The sequence below is a fragment of the Stegodyphus dumicola genome, chromosome X1 (assembly GCF_044657685.1).
Source record: "Stegodyphus dumicola isolate Sdum_Otavi_A_Nest chromosome X1, ASM4465768v1".
NCBI classification, from domain to species: Eukaryota; Metazoa; Arthropoda; class Arachnida; order Araneae; family Eresidae; genus Stegodyphus; species Stegodyphus dumicola.
This window is the reverse complement of record NC_140780.1, coordinates 155,559,421-155,577,548: the sequence shown is the minus strand read 5'-3', so window position 1 is coordinate 155,577,548 and position 18,128 is coordinate 155,559,421. Positions and strand designations below refer to the sequence as shown.

Genomic DNA, 18,128 nt, shown 5'->3' with positions numbered 1-18,128 from the left:
ATTATCATATCTATATAATGTTACCAATCTAATAAATATAAATTTTGTTTAAAAAGCGATGGTGAAGGAATTATTAGAAGAGCTATAGAGGGGGATGAATTTGAAAACGTCAATTAATTTATATTGCTGTTACTCTAATTCAACAATATTTTAAGATGTGAATTTTCTTTTATTTTCGTTGTTGCGCACTTATGAACTAGATAAGGCGATAAACCATTGTTGTAAAGGCAAATACACTGCCTTCCAAAAGTTAAGGAACAGCATGTTTTTGAAAGCTCACCATTACAAAAATGTCATTAACATTTATGTTCAAAGTTTATATACACGGTAGTAATGAAGTTCAAAAAAATATATGCAAAAGCAATAGCTACAACTTTTATTTTATAGAAATGAATATTTACATAGGAGTTGGAAAAATACAAAAATTGTAGTTTCGGTTCATGAGTGTTGGTCTTCAATTGTTATTAGCAATTTCGTTGACAATATTCAGGGGAATCTATCAGTGTTCAGGAGAAGTAGTTTGCCGATTCGTTGAGGTGGCAGGCGATCGGATGGATGGAAATGGGGATGTCACAAGATGCTGCTGCTAGACGTCTCATTTTCTCTCGTAGTTTAGTTCGCCGACTATAGAGTCAGACTAAATCTGAGGATTCTGTGCCTAGAAGAGATGTTCTAGGCTGACTAAGAGTTACAAAACCTGTGGGAGACTGCTGTTTAGCTCTTTCCCCAGAAGAAGAAGCAACATTACTGTGTTTCAGCTCATGGCAGTCGATTTAGTGGCAACAGGAACAAGAATCTCAGCTACTACACTATGCAGACGCCCAATACGGGTTTATATACAAGGCAACCAATTGTTTGTGTCCCCTTGACCCGGGGACACAGAGGTGCCCGTTTATGTTGGGCAAAAGGGTACGTCTCTTGCACCTGTCAACAATGAGCGTCTGTTCTCTCCACAGACGAGTCCAGGTTCACATTGGAGAGTGACTCAGGTCGTCAACTGATCTGGAGGAAACAACGCACCAGATACAACCAATCTCACACTGTGGAAAGACACAGTTTTAGAGGGATGAAATAATGGTTTGAGCTGGGATTTCTCTCGGTGGTCACATTGACCTGCATGCTTTCCATGGAGGAACTTTAGCGGTGTAAGATATCGAGACGAGATACTTGATGAATATGTCCGTCAATATGCCATTTCTATTGGTCCTGGGTTTCTTCTGATGGATGACAATGCGCGATCGCACAGAGCTCGGGTTGCTGAAGAATATTTTGAGAGTCACGGTATGGAGCGGATGGAGTGCCCCGCTCAAACCCCAGACCTGAACCCGATAGAGCATCTTTAGGTCTACCTTAGGAGAGAGGTTGCTGCTTTAAGTCCTCACCTAAGGTCGTTAGATGAGCTTGAACAAGGATTACTCCGTGTCTGGTCGTTGCTTCTCATTACACCGATCGACAATTTAATGGACAGCATGGAACCCTCCTGCCGCCAATGTATTGTAGGTAGGGGTGGACACATTCCTTATTAGTATACATTTTTGTAATATTACCACCACAGTTTTCTTCAAAAAACTGTGATATACTGTTTCTCCAAGACAAGGTCTGCCAAGAGTGCAATTTTTTTTCAAATTCCTGTTTGTGTTGAACTTAAGAAACATTCTATATCGCCTTCATCAAAGAACAGTTTTAATGAACATGCCCTTTAAATTTCTTGTTATGTTGCTTCATTCTCAAATGAGACACAGAAAACATACTGCTTCTTAACTTTTGGAGGCCAGTGTAAATGTAAGTATAATATAACTATGTTTAAAGCTTATTTCTTTAATATTACTCTATATGTTGAGTTTAGTTGCATGCTGCTAGCTAGTTTAAAAATTAATATGTAAAAAATTATTTTACTTATTTAATGATTTCTGCTTAGATTTTAAGCATGCGCTATTTTACAATTTTAACGTGAGTTTGGATAATAGTGGAGTTCTGTGAATTTTAAAATATTAATATAAAAATATTGCAAAACTGGGTACATTTCCATTTCATTGGCGCAGGTGATGCTTGGCGTAAGTGACGAGATTTGCGCCGGCGAAATGGTAAAGTACCCAAAACTTTTAAAAGCTTTAATGATATTTAATATATTAGAAAGAACCTTATATAGGGTAGAAGAGAAAATTTTTCTGTACAATCTTATTATAAACATTTAAAGTAATTTAAGAATAATTTTGCTACATTTTAGAGTTAAGACATCAAGATTGATAGTTATAGCAAAAACATAAGTAGCTTATTTTATATACAACAATGTTTTTCTATGAATTTTGAGCTTTTAAAATTACTATAAATAAATTACAAAGTTAATTGAAACTTAATAAGTTCTCAGCATTATGGAAAAAAAGTTAAATAATTAAAAAAGAGGATTTTTTTTTTTCTCTATGAGACTATTATAAAATTATTATATCAGTTTTACATACTCTTTTAATATTATTGGTTGAAGACATTGAAGAGGCTAAGCATTTTTAAAGTATATACAATAGTAAATCTTACAAAATTTTGGATTTGTTTGGCCGATGACTTGCAGGTTGTTGGTAGAATCCTTTCAAAACTTACTTCACTTTGAGAGCTTTCAGAAGATATAATTTTTATTATCAAAATAGCGTTTTTTTTTTTTTTTACGCAAATTGGATTTTAATAATGGAGAGCTAGTAAAAATACGTCTTCAATGGATCGGAGCATTAGTTAGACTCCGTTTTGTTTGACTGCATCACCGAAGATTTTTTATTAACAACATTCGATGAGCTATTAAGTAGTAAATGACCTTCTTTGTTTTTTTTACCAGGTTTGGCAGCAACATACACAAAAGTCATCAGTGCCTGTTTTAAATCATACTGCTGCCATGTGGCTGTACGTTTTAAACAGTGGTTGCTGTCAGCTTATAGTTATGCTGAACACCATCTTTCATCTTACCAATAGTATCACTCTTCTCAAAGTGATCATATGTATTGCAACAAGTTTATTAACACTTTATACACTTATTAGTACAGCTAGTCAATAATATTTCGGAAGCGGTAGATTTTATGTACCTTTACTACATATTTCTCTTTCAAATGTACATCATCCCGTGCATCAAAAATACAACGTAAAGATAAATTTCTGTAGCAATATCATTGTTTCCCAATGAAATTCATTCTTTCCTGACATCTGTGCTTAAAGCTCGGAAAAGAAAGTAACCTAGTGCAAGCTCCAACAATATTTAAAAAAATCTGAAACGGTATTCATTACAATAACTTGGAACACCATTTTATAGAAAATGAATGCTACAAGAAAATCCCTACAATCAACCAACTTATTTTATTGTATACTGAAAATTTTACTGCACGATTCTGTCATGACTTTTTCAACATTAAAAAAAAAGTCAATTGCTATGATACCTTTGACATTTGAGGCTACCATAAAAAGAAAAAATTGTTTGATGAAAGTAATGAAAGATCTAAATCGTTTTCAACTCGCGAAATTTATTTTGTATTCTTTCAATATTACTTGTGACAATATAATCGCAGAGCTTGTTCGTAGAAATGAAGCATATAAAAATACTGTTTTATTTAAATTTGTTGAATTCAGAAAAAAAAGTCCGAGTAAAAATTTAAACGAGTTTATAAAAATCATACAAATGTTATACATTTTGATGATGAAGTGGAACACTTTTTATTATTATTTAAAGAGTAGCAAGTTAAAGCTATCTCTGCCACAGAAGTATATGACGCTGCCAGATAAATGTCATTATCTAATGCAGAAATTATTTTAAAAACTTTTTTTGACTATTCCAGTTTCTAATGCATCCTTCTCTGTTTTAAAAAGGGTAAAAAAAAAAAAAAAAAAACACTTAAGAAGTACGATGTCAAAAGGAAGATTAAACTGCATGGCTCCATTATATGAAACAAGAAGAGTTAATAACATTTATGCTTTAGAAATAATTAATGAATTTGTTAGAAAGAAGTCAAGGAGAAAAATTTAAACCTTCTACTTAATAGCCATCTAATTTATTAATCAATTATTTTAATTTTAAAGAATTCCATAAAATAGTTTAGCAGTTTGATGGTTTACTTTACTTTCCCATTGAGTACATTTCATTTTTTGATATAATTTTAATATTTATGTATTTTAGTCTTGATATGCGGAGGAAATAATATAAGAATATTTAGAAATAAAAGTATTAAATCCCAGTATTATTAAAATATTAATAATATCAAGCAATTATGTGTATTTAGTTACTTATTTAGCACTAACTGCATTCAGCAAAATAAATAGCACTAACTGCATAAATAAATATTTTCTTAAGAACTTCAAAAGTTTTATCTCCAGAGATCTCCAACCGGCATAAACCATCCCTGCCACAGGCAGCATAGTGAGCGAAAATGTGCCTATAGTTTTTGGGCATATAAACATATTATACATTTCTTTCTCCAATAATTTACAGGCATTTTTACGCGAACAATGCCATTTACAAAAAAAAATGAATCCTTGTTTCAGTTTTTGAACGAATTCATGAAATATTGCAATTACATACACACGCAATTCATACATTTAAAATACCTAATAATGTTAATAACATACGTTAATAATCCCACAACTGACGAAAACGAATCTTTGTTTCATGTTTTAGCCAATTAATGAACCAATCCAAATACAACTGATATCTTTAAAATGAATAAAATATACGAGGTAAAAATTTTTTTTAGTGGCGCAAATAGCATACATTTACAAAACTGTTTACCTCCCAATACTCAGTTGGAAACATTTAGAGAAAAACGTTTCCGTAATAACTTATTTATTTTAATTACAATTATAGCAGAATTGATTTTTTTAAATTTATTTGTTGAATCAAAAAGTAACATATGGTTATTTATTGTTCATCATAAATAGATGGTATGCGAATATTGAGAATTCTTTTAAATTTCTTGGTATAGACGCTAAAGAGAAACTCAAATGTAAATTTAATCCTCAAAATAAAATTACTTGCAAACTACGCAAGGTGTAGCAAGAAAGACAGTCCATAAATTTAAGAGGCAAGTATAGCAAAAGGAATAATTTTCGTAATACAATGCCTAGTGTAATGTGAAATACAAACGAAAAAGAAACTGTAAAGAAAAGAAGATGGAAAATCGATCCAGTGGAATGGTGTCCAAACACCAGGGTACCTAGGTACCAAGACCCTACCCCTTGTGGAACGTATTAGGCGGTTCCGAATTATGATGGAGATAACTGCAGTAAAACATATAATGAGTAATTACAATACATGAACATGAACTGGTGAAGAACTGCTGAAAATAAAAGAATTAGTGTGAACCCTACAGTGCTAAGAACATATAACAAAACAAGAGAAATGGAATGGTAAAATGAGGAGCGAAGCCAAAGATTAATAGATTATTTTTCATTATCGGTGGAACCAAAAATATCTTCAAAGACTTCAAATACTACGAATAATTTATATATGGCATTATTTTTGGCTTGAATCTCTGGCAGTTTGACTGCGATTTTTTGAAGGATGTTTGCTAACGAAAAGCCACTAAATACATTCACAAGTTCTTTGAAAAACCTATAAAATTCCTACATGGTATTAACATTAATTTCAGGTCGATTTTCAGAGAAGTTGGCATTAGGAGCTTGTTTCTTATTTTCAACGACATTTGCATAAGTCATATTCATATTGGTTTGAAAAGGCCTAACAGGAACAGTATTTTGAATGTTCGAGTTAGCTGTAGCATTAACATTACTATTCTCATTTCTAGTAATTTTCACAGCATACGCAAAGGGAACTTAGGGCACCCACGAAAATTCACGTTGTGTCCAACCGTGAAGTAATTGCAACACTTAACAACATCTATGCATTTTGCAGAACAATCAGCAGATTTATGTGATCCCGCACACTTAACGCAGCGAGGCTGCAACTTACAAACATCTGAGGAATGATGGAAGTGTTGGCAGTTGTGACACTGCACAACACTTCCATTAGTTCTATATGCATGAATTTGGACATAAAAGCCCATAAACAGATTTATATCGTACACTTTGTCTAATCCTGGAAAGTTTGCAACTTGAGCCTGGAAGAGAGGCATAGGGGCCCTAGTTTTCAGTTTATGCATCTGAGCAACTTTTAGTGTTTTAAAACCAATCGCAGTCAATTCACTTTTAATCTCCTCAGATGGACAATCTACAGGAAGCCCTTTAATAACAATTTTGATAGGCCTTTCAAATTTAGAGGTAACTAGATAATGCTCCACTTTCTTGTCTTCCAAGTACTTCACAATATGATAATCATCGAAAGTTTTCTAGAAAACTTTCAGGAACTCTCCGCTGACTTTAGTAGCAAATTCACACTTTGTATCATTTTTGAGAATTTTCACAAAATCCGAAAATTTGCAATTTGGTTTAACCATTAGTGGCTTAACTCTAGGTGGGTGAACTACCTCGCCTACAGGTTCATTAAAAGTATCCATGTCGTTATTATTATTTGCATTAGTGCTATCAATATCTGTAGACAGTTCAGAGAATTTGTTATTAGTTGTAATATCAACATTCGCCTTGATTATTTTAGAAGGGCGTGCCGTGTTTTTTGGCTGAATAAAGCCATCTACATCTGGAGTTTTATTAATTGAACGCTTAACCTTCTTTTTGAAGCCCTTCTGAGCAAAGGAGTTTTACTTGCCTCCTGGTTAGTAATTTCAGTCAAACAGATAACCCCATTATCAGGTACACTTTGCTCAGAAACATTTTTAACAGCATCAACATTTTTAACAACATCCACTTTTTTAACTACAGCAACATTTTTAACACCATCAGAATTTTTAACACCATCAGCATTTTTAACACCATCAACATGTTTAGTAACAGCCAGATTTTTAACAACATCAGCATTTTTCATACCAAGTACAGACCTAACGGCATTCACATCCTTAGACTCTACACAACTAGGGTTCTTAGCACATTAAAGACTCACACTTACCTTTTATAGTGTTCAGTAAACCTTCCTCAATATTACGATGTTTTAGATACACCTCCTTTATTTCTTCATTTATAGGAACTCTTTTGGCAGTCCGTTCATAGAAATTGTCCATACTAGCAATATCCCGGATGACTTTGTCACAGTTATGAAGCAAACACATGAATTTCTTTAAAGATAAGTTCTCTTTCACCAGAAATTCTTGCCATCCATCATCCAGCAAATTGTTTCCATAATCCAGTATATCATCAGGTAGGCCTAACACGTGGCGGCGAGCAGCATCCTTAACATCACTTTGACTAGAAACAGGTGAGGGATAAGAAGATGGAAAACGAGAAATCGTTTTAATAATGAGTATTTACAAGCTAGAGTCTTCCATCAGCCCTAAACCTGCGACCATTTTTTTTTTCGGTTACAGCCTGCATTATGACAATGATACATTTGATTTATGAACAAGAAGTACAAATAAATGCATTATTGAAAGAGTATGGGAGGGTTAGTTCTCAAAGGAGATCACGACAAAATTATTATATATAGTCAACTTCCGATTAACCGGGCTCTGTCAAAAAAAAAGTTAAATTTATTTATTGCGAAACAATGGATTAATTATTGCCTAAAACTATCAATATAAATTTTGATAGTTTGTGGCATCTCTATCCATGAACACACATAATCTAAAACACAAAATGAAAACAAAAGTGCATGAAATAACAGCAATAATAGCAGATGACATAATACTTAGGAGTTGATTTTAATTCACAACAGTACATAGTGTATTTATCCGAATATAAGACGAGGCTTTTTTCCAAATTTTTAAATCTTAACTATCTCTTTAATAATAAGAGAGAGTTTTATTGAAATTTTCGTGGCTTATATAGGGAATATTAAGATTCGAGACTATAAAAAAATGGGACTTTTTCGATTATCTAAATAAAGGCATTTATAAATATATTTCAAATGAAATTTTTCTCATATTCCTCAATGCTAAAAATTCAGTTAACATTTCAGTTAAAAAACTTTTTAATATTTATTTTTATTATTCTCTTATGAAGAACACCCACGTATAGTTATGCGTTGTATTTAAGTTGCGTTTATTCATTCATTTTCGATTTCTACATTTGATATATTTCATCACAAAAAAATCTGTATTAGTTTTATTAAGATAAATAGTTGTATAAAATAATTCCCTTTATAAACTTCCCAATCTTGATTTCTGACAAGTGAAATTTTGATGGCACTGGATAAATATCCAAATGATATAAATGCTGAAGAAATTTCGTCCGAAATGAATATTTTTATAATCTATGTAACTACAAAAATCACAGTCCCTAGAGCAGCTCTATATTTAATACGCTGACGTTATAGGTGGTATAAGACCTTTTCAGTGGCTGGAGTAAGGGGGACATCCGTCTCCGGGAGCTGAAAACCCTAGCTACGCCTCTGGACCTCTTAAAGATAATTCAAAGAGTTTATTAGAAACATATACGAATTTGAAAATTTTATTATAAATAATTTTAACTCTGACAATTACGGTTTTACAGATATGAAAATAACATCACTAGATTTAAAATAATGAAAAGTTAAAAAACATAAAACATGGGTTTCCTCTCTGTATGACGGGAATATTAAGCAATCAAATAAATTGGGAAAAACTGTTATTTGCTCCGATAAAAGCAAGAAATATTAAATTATAAAATTAAGACTAGAAAATTATGATATACCTTTCTATACTGATTGCATAACTATTTACACTTTCCAAAATTATTTCCTTTTACTGAGTCCTCAAAACTACACTTTTTAGCCTTTTCCCATTTTAAAACTATAAATATTTTATTATTATTATTTTTCTGGTTATAAATAGGCACGATCAAAACTTAACATTTATCGAACGGAAAAGTATAACTTGTAATGTGTACAGGAGGCCCTCTTGCCTGGGGTGACCCAGGCATGGCTGCAGTCATCGTTAAATCTGTGAAAAAGATCAAATGAATGAAATACCCTCAGAGATATACTATAATTTAAAAAGACATACACAACAAAATTTAAATGTGCAGTTCTCCGGATTTTAGAAACCAAAATGATGATATGTAAAAGAACTTTTATTTTAGTTCACAAAAACTATCTATTGCCACTTATTTCGTATTTTATTTTATTATCGTATTATATTATTTTAACCCACCACCTAACCTACTAGGTACGATCCCTGAATGCCGGTAGTCGTGATCAGCCTGAGCTCTGAATGTCTTCACTCTTGACAGTTAAAATGTTAATCATATACAAAACACAAACACTAGTAAGTTATTCGGGGAAAGTGCAGAATCACCCACTGCTTGGCGAGTTTTTAAGAATTGCACGAACTCGATATCCATGCACACATCAACCTATTTTCACTTAAAAAAAATCAGAGAATTGCACAAATTCGGCAGTGCGCACTCCCTTGACTTTGTACACATTGATGTATTTTCACTTAAAATGTCAAAGAAAATTGACAAAAATCCAACATTTCTTACTCTTGTAAAAAGCGCCAAATATAACGCGCGAAATAAGGGGCCATTCTGCAGTTCACACAGTTATTCTTCATTGGGTAAACCTTTTCTATACACAACACTCTTCTAAAACGCGAACTAGATAAATTATAAAATATACATGAAGAGACATTGGGTTTTTTTTGAAGCAAGGAAACACGAGAAATCAATTATGTCTTCCCAGGGATTCGAACCATGGACTTTCTAACTGGTAGCTGAACGTGCTAACTACTTACACTACAAAGAACGCACGGGCAAACTGCGATAATTCCTTAAATTTTTTCCCACTTGAAAGGCGAAAGGGGAAGAGGTACAAGACCCTGTCGACCAAATCCAGATGATAATGACGAAGAATTTTCGTCATAACTTTTTAGTTCGGGTGCCACTCAAGAATCACAGTTATACCTTTTCAAAGCCAGGGAATGAGACAAATCAGTTATGCTTTAGCCGTGATTAGAATCTCTGATATTCTAGCTGTTAGGTGGAAAAGCCAAAGCCACAAGAGCCCGCACTCGAAAATGCGACAATTTCTTACATATAACCCAAAATTTTCCAGGTAGATTCTTAGAAGAGGAAAGATTTAACTGCACAGATTTTTTTTTTTTTTTTAAATTTTTTAAGTTGCATCCTACATCTTTCCTAGAAGACGAAACTGCTGATTTGTAGACTGTACCAAGTTCAGTTGCTGGCGATCGAATAGGCTGGTTCTATGGTACTTTCTTAATTTTTCTTAAATGTTGCATGAATATGAGCAAGTTTCCTTCAGATAGTCCTTCACGAAGACAACCTTTCTGAAGCAAATAGTACTCGAGACACATTTCCTTTTCCACGAAGGAATCCGACTTAATCAGATAAACCCTAATTTTAGAAAATCCCATCTTACGGCATCTTTCTCTCATCTTTTTCTGAATAATCTTCGAGTTTTTTTTTTTTTTTTTCTAAACAATGCTTATATTGCTTCTTGAATATTGTTACTGGCTTTTAAACAGCGCTCTAAGCCGTCTAAGCTTAGCTTGTTGTTATTTATGTGCATATATTCACACGTCCGTATACATTATGCCGCTCGTTCTAAGTGCAGATTGAGATTTAACGATGAATTGCCTCGTATTTTTTCTAACATAACTGACGAAATATTTCTCCACTGTATATGTTTCACCACAGTTGCATTTTGCAGTAACTTAAAATTGTAATGTTTATACATGAAAATATTACATAAATCATACTAGCATGCAAATTATTTCGCAGAAGGATGGGGGACTACACAGAATTTGAAAATTTAATCAAATCTAAGTTAATAGTTAAGCAAAACTCAGCTTTAGGACATTGGTTCAGTAAGACGCGTATTTCGAGGCATCCTGATGAGATTTAGAATAATTTAGCTTTTTAAAAATGTGCTAATCATCTCACACTCTTTAGAAATGCACAGACCTTTCATGTAAAATCTACGTCAGCCTGAAATAGAATTTTACCTAATTTTAAACTACGAACTGGCGCGCTTTTCTCCCATTTTTTGGCCATAATTTATTTTCACTTTCAGTACCTACTTAATTTCATGAATTGGGAACATAAATATTACACGTGTGTCTATCTAAAACGTATAATAACTGCCATTTGTACAATACATTACTATAAATAATCGAAATCTTAATATAATGGATAAAAAATATAATTTAAAAAAGCAAAAATTTTAGACGAGTGGGGAGGAGCTATTTTCTTTAATCAGCTGAGGAAACTTAAAAATGCAACCCGTATGGGAGGAGGAGAGGGAAGTGAGGTGGGAAAGTAGCATGGTTAAATAAATATTTTCTTCAAAAACATGCATTTTCAATTAGATTTGACACTTTCATTTAATTCCTCTTCTCCCTCATGATGTACATAAAGTAAATACACACATTTATTTCTTCCTTTGATTTGTTTAAACTTATAAAATTTGAAAACCAGTCATTCGACTTCTTGAGGGCGCCACTAATCTGACGTATTTCAGGATCTTGACAACGCCCGTGCTATCCCGCAAAGAGCAAGGAAAACTGCTACTTACCAAAATACTATTATGCCGAAGATGAAGCAGAATAGCTCGTACATATTTCTTCACGCAGGAAACCATTTTTGATTCCAGCGAGTCAGGAACATCGACAGCGTCTGAGGTACATCGAGATTCACGTTTTCCGGCCCATAAAAAGCATACGTTTACTCAGACGACAACAACCCTCTTCAAAGAACCGTTTATCGCTATTTTGGCGACGCCGAATAATAAACACGTCGTTTTTTTTTTTTTTTTTTTTTTTTTTTCTTTTGCCAAATACATCGAAAAAAAGCAGCAATTTTTTTAATTTTTTTGTTATAGTTATTTAATGCTTCAGTTTGCCTCAGTTGCTGCTATATTACTTGCTAAATAAGTATAGATATGCGACTAATTTGTGTGCAAAAAAAAAAAAAAAAAAAAAAACTGTAACAACTGTAAATTTTCTAGGGGATTTCAGAATCTCTTAAAAGTAATTTTTAGATCTTTGAAGGAATTTAAAATGGATATATACCAGAATCAACTGATTTTTGCGTAATATTTTTTTTTCCTGTCCTATTAATTCAATTCTTTCAGACTTTATTCTTCTTGAAATAAGAAACCTTAAGGCATGACCGTTTTCCCATCTGCGACTGACCGGCAATAGATTTTTCTGAATGAGTGAAACTTGTTGTATTCGCTGCCGTCTTCACTCAGCAGAACTCACCGTTACTACTCAGCTATTTGGAACCATCTTTGAGAGCACGAGATCCTTGGCTTTCATAATAAGCAGAATATGGCTTTGTAATCAATTAGGTAAGGTTATTTGAATTAATATGGCTTTGTAATCAATTAGGTAAGGTTATTTGAATTAATATGTCTGAACTCGAGCCCAAACCAGTCGAACTGCCAATATTCAGCAGCGTTTGGATTGTGAAGAGTAGTTTTTTTTTTTTTTTTTTAAAGTCCAAAGAGGCAATTTGTCCTCAAGGACTATTAATTTCGTTTTGGCATTTTGCGTCGAAAACTTTAAAAGGCTGTATCACTTTTCAAATCGTTGCCACCATACATTATCTCTCTGTCTTACATTTAAAGAAATTAAATAATGAAGAATCTGCATAAATGTATGAATGTTTCTCGCATTGTGATAAAACAACGGTACCTAGAGCCATCAAAATTTGAATAGCGTAATCTTCCATAGAATATGGGCATGTGGAAGCCTTAATTTGAATTTGAAATTTGTTTTATTATCGATTTCAGATTTTGTAACACTTCAACAAAATTTTGATTAAAAAACTAAGCGATTTCAAAGCGAGCAATGGCAACACTGTACCGAGGAAGGGGAAAAAAAAAAAAAAAAAAAAAAAAAACCATGATTTTTTATCTCCAGCGCGCGGGTCTGTGTATCAGAAATTCTAAAGATATGTTTTAAAATTAATTTGCGATATTGCTTTTGAACTTAATTTTATAGTTTGAGTACGCAGAATATATTTAAAAAATAAAGGTAACACACAAAACGTTAAAAAACGCCCCTTTGGACTTAATTTAAAATCTGAAACCTTTCAGATTTTTTTTTTAAACTCTTGAGACAATGAATGATCAAAACGTTCTCTGATAAGTTACTTGTGAGGATCAGTTCAATTTTCTAATTGTCATTTTATGTCAGCTTTGCATGACAACCATCATGCATGACAACCATCCTAATTTTAGCATGCCTAGGGTACCTGACAACCATCAACAAACGTTTATACTTAACATCGATTTCGAGGCTTGTTTTTTGAATTCTAGAACATATCACTGAAAGCTCAGAAGTCCGGAAGCTACGTCTTTGTGGAGGACTTTCTAAAGGGAAATGTCTGGTATTTACATTACTTCTGAGAAAAGTCATGAAAGCCCTGTGTAACAGCTAGTTTTTCTGGTATTTGATCTTGGGCCGAAAGACTAGTGTTTAGAGCTCTTATTCCCTAAGTTTTTGATAAATCGTTGTTTAATTTAATTTTAACTACATTTTTTATATCACTCATTTACGTTTTGGGGGTATACAGTCCTTAGACGTAATTATATTTAATGTGGCAAGGTCTTTTTATTTAAGACAAAAGGGAAAAGACTTAATATGATGCATTCTCTCGCTATTCTGTAAGCATGAATCACGCGAGAATGGAGAGAAGACAAGAATTGAAGCCATTACATAAATAGCTGAAAAAAATTATGCATTTTTTTAAAGAACTTCACTTACTAATTGATAATGACTGAGCTTTACAATGGATTGATTTACAACGAGCTTTACAATGGATTGATTTACAATGAGCTTTACAATTCGATGGAAGTTTGCAGTAATATTACAATATGTCTTGTTTCGCCCGAGGGATTTTTAACAATTTAAAATAAAGGGTACTTTTCGGTTTAGCCGGCGCAAATCTCGCCAGACTTTATTGGCGACAACACACAGTATACATATAAAAAATGTTAACAAATGTTAGCTTTAAGAAATTTTTATTTTGAAGGCATGAACATTTTAATATCGTTTAAAATTTTGTAAAACGGCAATAAATTTTTAAAAAGACATTAATTTAAGAATTTACTATGCTTTCATGGTACTACATCCTGATTCGCCGTTTCATGTCACGTGACCCCAAGTGATGTCATCTCACGTAAACTACGTTACAAAAATCTAATTCTCTCAGTAATTATCTACATTAATTTCAAGTTAAATTTTAATTTGGATTAAAAATTTAAATGCAAGAATTATTTCAATTCGTACGAATAGCTTACTCAGAAATTACGTGAAACCGCAGTGCTTTATTTCGCTAGAGCATTCTCATTAGTATTGATGAATTTAACCCTTGGCTTGACTATATTTTCGCCTTCAGGTTGAGCAGTGTGATTGCATTCTAATTGACCTAATTACTGCGAATGGCCTTAGCGCATAAAATTGAACTATCTGGTAAAAATTCTGTGTAACTGTATACCAGTATTGAAAGAAACAATCAGTCTGATAAGAAATGGTTGCGACTTGTTTTGAAAATGAGGCGTAAAAGGTTACCAGCGAGGAAATTCCGTTTGGCATCGGTTGTACCATTTTTGGCGACTTTATCGCTTGCACCGGCAAAATGGAAAAGTACCAAATAAAGATTGCATATATGCATTTGTACAATGACATTAATAAAGAGGAGTAGGCCCACCAGCGGCCGAGCGGTAAAGTCGCTGAACACTGGTAGTTCGGTCCGAGGTTCGAATCCCGCGAACGGGCTGGCTGCATGGGGGTTTTCGTGGTTTTCCCCATGTGTAACGTGTATACGAGCCAGTTTCCCTTAGAAAGTCCTCCACGAAGGCATCCCTCCTCTTAGGCAGATAGCCCTCGAGGCTTTGCCATAATCACACACACACACACCAGAGGAGTAGCTAGAGTTTTTACCACCTGGGGGGGGATCCCTGAGTTTGCCATCTAGCACTGTCCCCGAAATTTCAGCCCCTCTTAATATACAAACAAATAACTTTAAAAATGTAAAACAGACATACAAGAAAACAAGTCTTGGAAGAAAAATTTTAATTATAAGGTTTTTAAATTATGTTATTATTTTGCTTCTTTTCGTTTGTTAGCAAAACCATGTGTGACGTTTGGAGGTCTTGGTGATTGCTATTATGCAGACGGAATAGAAAAATATCTTAAATGCAGATTAACGTTTATAGTTCTTATATACTTCTTAAATGACTTTTATTTAGAAACATCTTCTCACAACTAACAGTAGTTACAGGCGCTGAGATGGAAGTTCGCAGTAGTATTACAATATTCGAAACTATGTTCTCTTGTATTTTAGAATAAATACTGTAACTATTGTATTTTAAAATAAACTGCAAAAACTCAAAAAACTGCCCTTTCACGTTTCCTTAGCAATAATAGAAATAAAACTCTGAAATAGTAATCTCTTAAGTGGGAATTCTTCCTTAGTAATGTCATCGTGATCACGATTTACATTAGTTCATATTTGTAATTTTCATTCAAAAGTTTTGACGGAATAAAATAGGTACAACAAGCGTATGCGTTGTTGAAATCTAGTGTTGATTTCTTTAAATATTTTATCCGGAGTAAAAATTATACTTTTTTTCTTAATTTAATTCCATATAATAACTCAGAACCTCATTATTCTTCTCCTGCCTCGACCATCCACACGAGTAACACCTATAAACGTATGTTTCACACAAAAATGCCGCATAAAAAAAATTGTTGCTGCCCTGGGCGTACCGCTCCCTCTAGTTATGCCACTGCATCAGTCAATGAATTTAATATTTTTTTTTTATACTTATGGTTTCACAATATGAAAGGTGTGCAGTTCAGGGGGTTAGATGCCTTTTCAGAACAAAGACATCATCTTAACGGTGTTGCGTTACAACAATGAAATAAATTGCTATTTCAGTATGATAGAAGCAGTTACATAGCAGACACTTTTTTATTCTATAGCATTTACACGGTAAGAGCAGACACCTATTGAAGCAAGAAATTGTGAGATTTTCTAAGAAATTAAATTGAATTCTGAGACATTCCTATTGAATTCATTCTTACAGAGTAGAACAATTGTGTTGATAAGGTTGTTTTCCAGAAGATAATCAATATATGTTATCCGATAAAGATGTGTGGCCTTTTTTCTCTTACATTGATGTCTGAAATTTACTCTTTTCCATGAGGCTATTCAAAAAAGCCATTAGTTAGACCAGAAGTATTAACATGTTAATGAAAAATTATCTCAAAACAAATATGATTTGAAAACCAGAATCTTCTAATTAGATACGGAGTTAAGGGATTTCAAATTTGTGTAACAAACACGCAATCAAAATTAGCATTATCCTCAGATATTCCTTTAAATTCATTAGCTTGTGGCGATCTGTCTATGGGAAAAACTGGGAGAAGAGCTGGCCAGTTGTTAATATTACTGCTTGACATCATTTCCTTTATGTTTTATTTCAAGTAATGATTATGGAAGCTTCGTTTGAGAATATCTCGATAGAGTCGTACTGTATGAAACAAGTTAAGTATGTCTTATTTATTGTTTTTTCTTAATGCGTGCCATCAGCGGCCGAGTGGTCAAATCGTTCGAAGGCCACTGCCGAGTTCCCGACAAATGGGTTGCCTGCGTGAGAGTTTTCGTGGTCATTCCCATATGTAGCTTGAATAGAGCTAACTTCCTTCCCGAAGGCGTCCCTGGCTCTAGGCAGATAGCCCTCGAGTGTTCTGCCATAATCTAATAATCCAATTCAATTATAATCTGTATGGTGTAAATATAAGTCTAATCCTTGTACGAAATCCTCAGTGGTAGGTATAACTATCAAAGTCTAACAGTCACTGGCTTAATCGTTATTGCAGCTGAGTGGCTTCTTTATAGGTTTATTAGCATACTATCGGCTGGTTGTCTAAAATTAGATATTTCAAAGATTACTTTTAAACAGCTGTTTATCTAAAAATAAGTCTTATATATTCAAGTGCAATTATGTTAGCTAACCATAAAGAATAAAGTTTATAAACGAATCCTAAATATTAATAAATAAATAAATAAATAAAGTGAACTATCTAGGATTAGAAGTTTGTTTATTTAGCATAAAGGTACCAGCAGTCCTATAATACGTACAGGATAGAGCTTAATTTAAAAAGGGAGGAAAGAAAAGAAAAAAGAAAAAGCATTGTTTAATTAGAAGCGATCAGGTGCCTTTTTTTGAAATAGTACTGAAAAGTGTATATCTATCTATCTATGTATATATTGTATCTATGTATATATAATGTTATCTATGTATATATAATAACGTAGAAAATCTAAACTAAATTTTTAGCTTCAAATTAACTCAAGAAAAAGGATTTTAACATACATGATGAAGGTGAAGAAATAAAAAATTTCTTTTTATTATTACTTCCTATTTTAAGTGTAGTAGTACTTTAATTTAAATAGTTTTATGTGAATATTTTATAAATCTAGATAAATGTTTCTTGTTACAGTTAATAAAGTTTATATTTAACCTTTGTTTTAACACAGAATATAAACCTAGAGAATAACGTTACAACGTATAATAAGTACGCTTAGTAATTAAAAATTAACTTATTTTACTTTTATCTTGAACAGCATAATTTCCCGAATATCTTGGTAAATTTAGATTTTCTTGTTGAAGCTTTACAGCCTTCCCCCCCCCCTTGTTTCAAATTTGCAGGCAGTGTCCAGGTGTCATTAAAAAGAAATTGAATTCACTATTAAAACAACTTTTGAAATCCATAATTATAACTTTATATAGTGCGCTCTTCCAATAGACAGACATTCAACGAAGGCAACTTGAGCTAATCTAAACTAGAAATTCATCACACCCGCGTTATTGCCCATCAAAGCGATTAGCACCGCTAAGCGATTAAGAAACGCAACGCTCGTAGTTCGACCTGGAATCAATTCTCGGTCAACGAGCTGCCGGCATGGTTGGTTTAGTGATTTACCCCCCTATGTTAAGTGAATACGAGCTAATATCCATAAAAATCCTCCACGATGGCATCCTTTCCCTTAAACAGATAGCCCTCATGTGCTTTGCCATGGGTAAACAGCCAAACCAACAGCCCCGAAAAAACAGTAATGTGTTTGTTACACTGGAT

The 18,128-nt window shown here is 33.2% G+C and overlaps 1 protein-coding gene across 24 annotated transcripts in view; it reads right to left on the bottom strand.

The window, feature by feature from the left end:
- The window catches only part of LOC118203271 (NADPH oxidase 4-like), a 365,714-nt gene extending 353,997 nt beyond the window's left edge, over positions 1-11,717 (bottom strand). For 13 of the 24 annotated variants that reach the window (XR_015038569.1, XR_015038570.1, XR_015038576.1 and 10 more), the window contains exon 1: positions 11,549-11,716. Coding sequence is in view for 14 of the 24 variants with exons in the window: in XM_085807830.1 (XP_085663956.1) it covers positions 11,549-11,614 (66 nt within the window). In the remaining 10 variants the exon portion in view is untranslated. Of the gene's footprint in view, positions 1-6,988; positions 7,285-11,548 lie in introns of all 24 variants that reach the window. The other 11 variants (XR_015038575.1, XM_085807835.1, XM_085807831.1 and 8 more) reach the window with 6 other exon arrangements.
- Between the last annotated feature and the right edge of the window lie 6,411 nt (positions 11,718-18,128).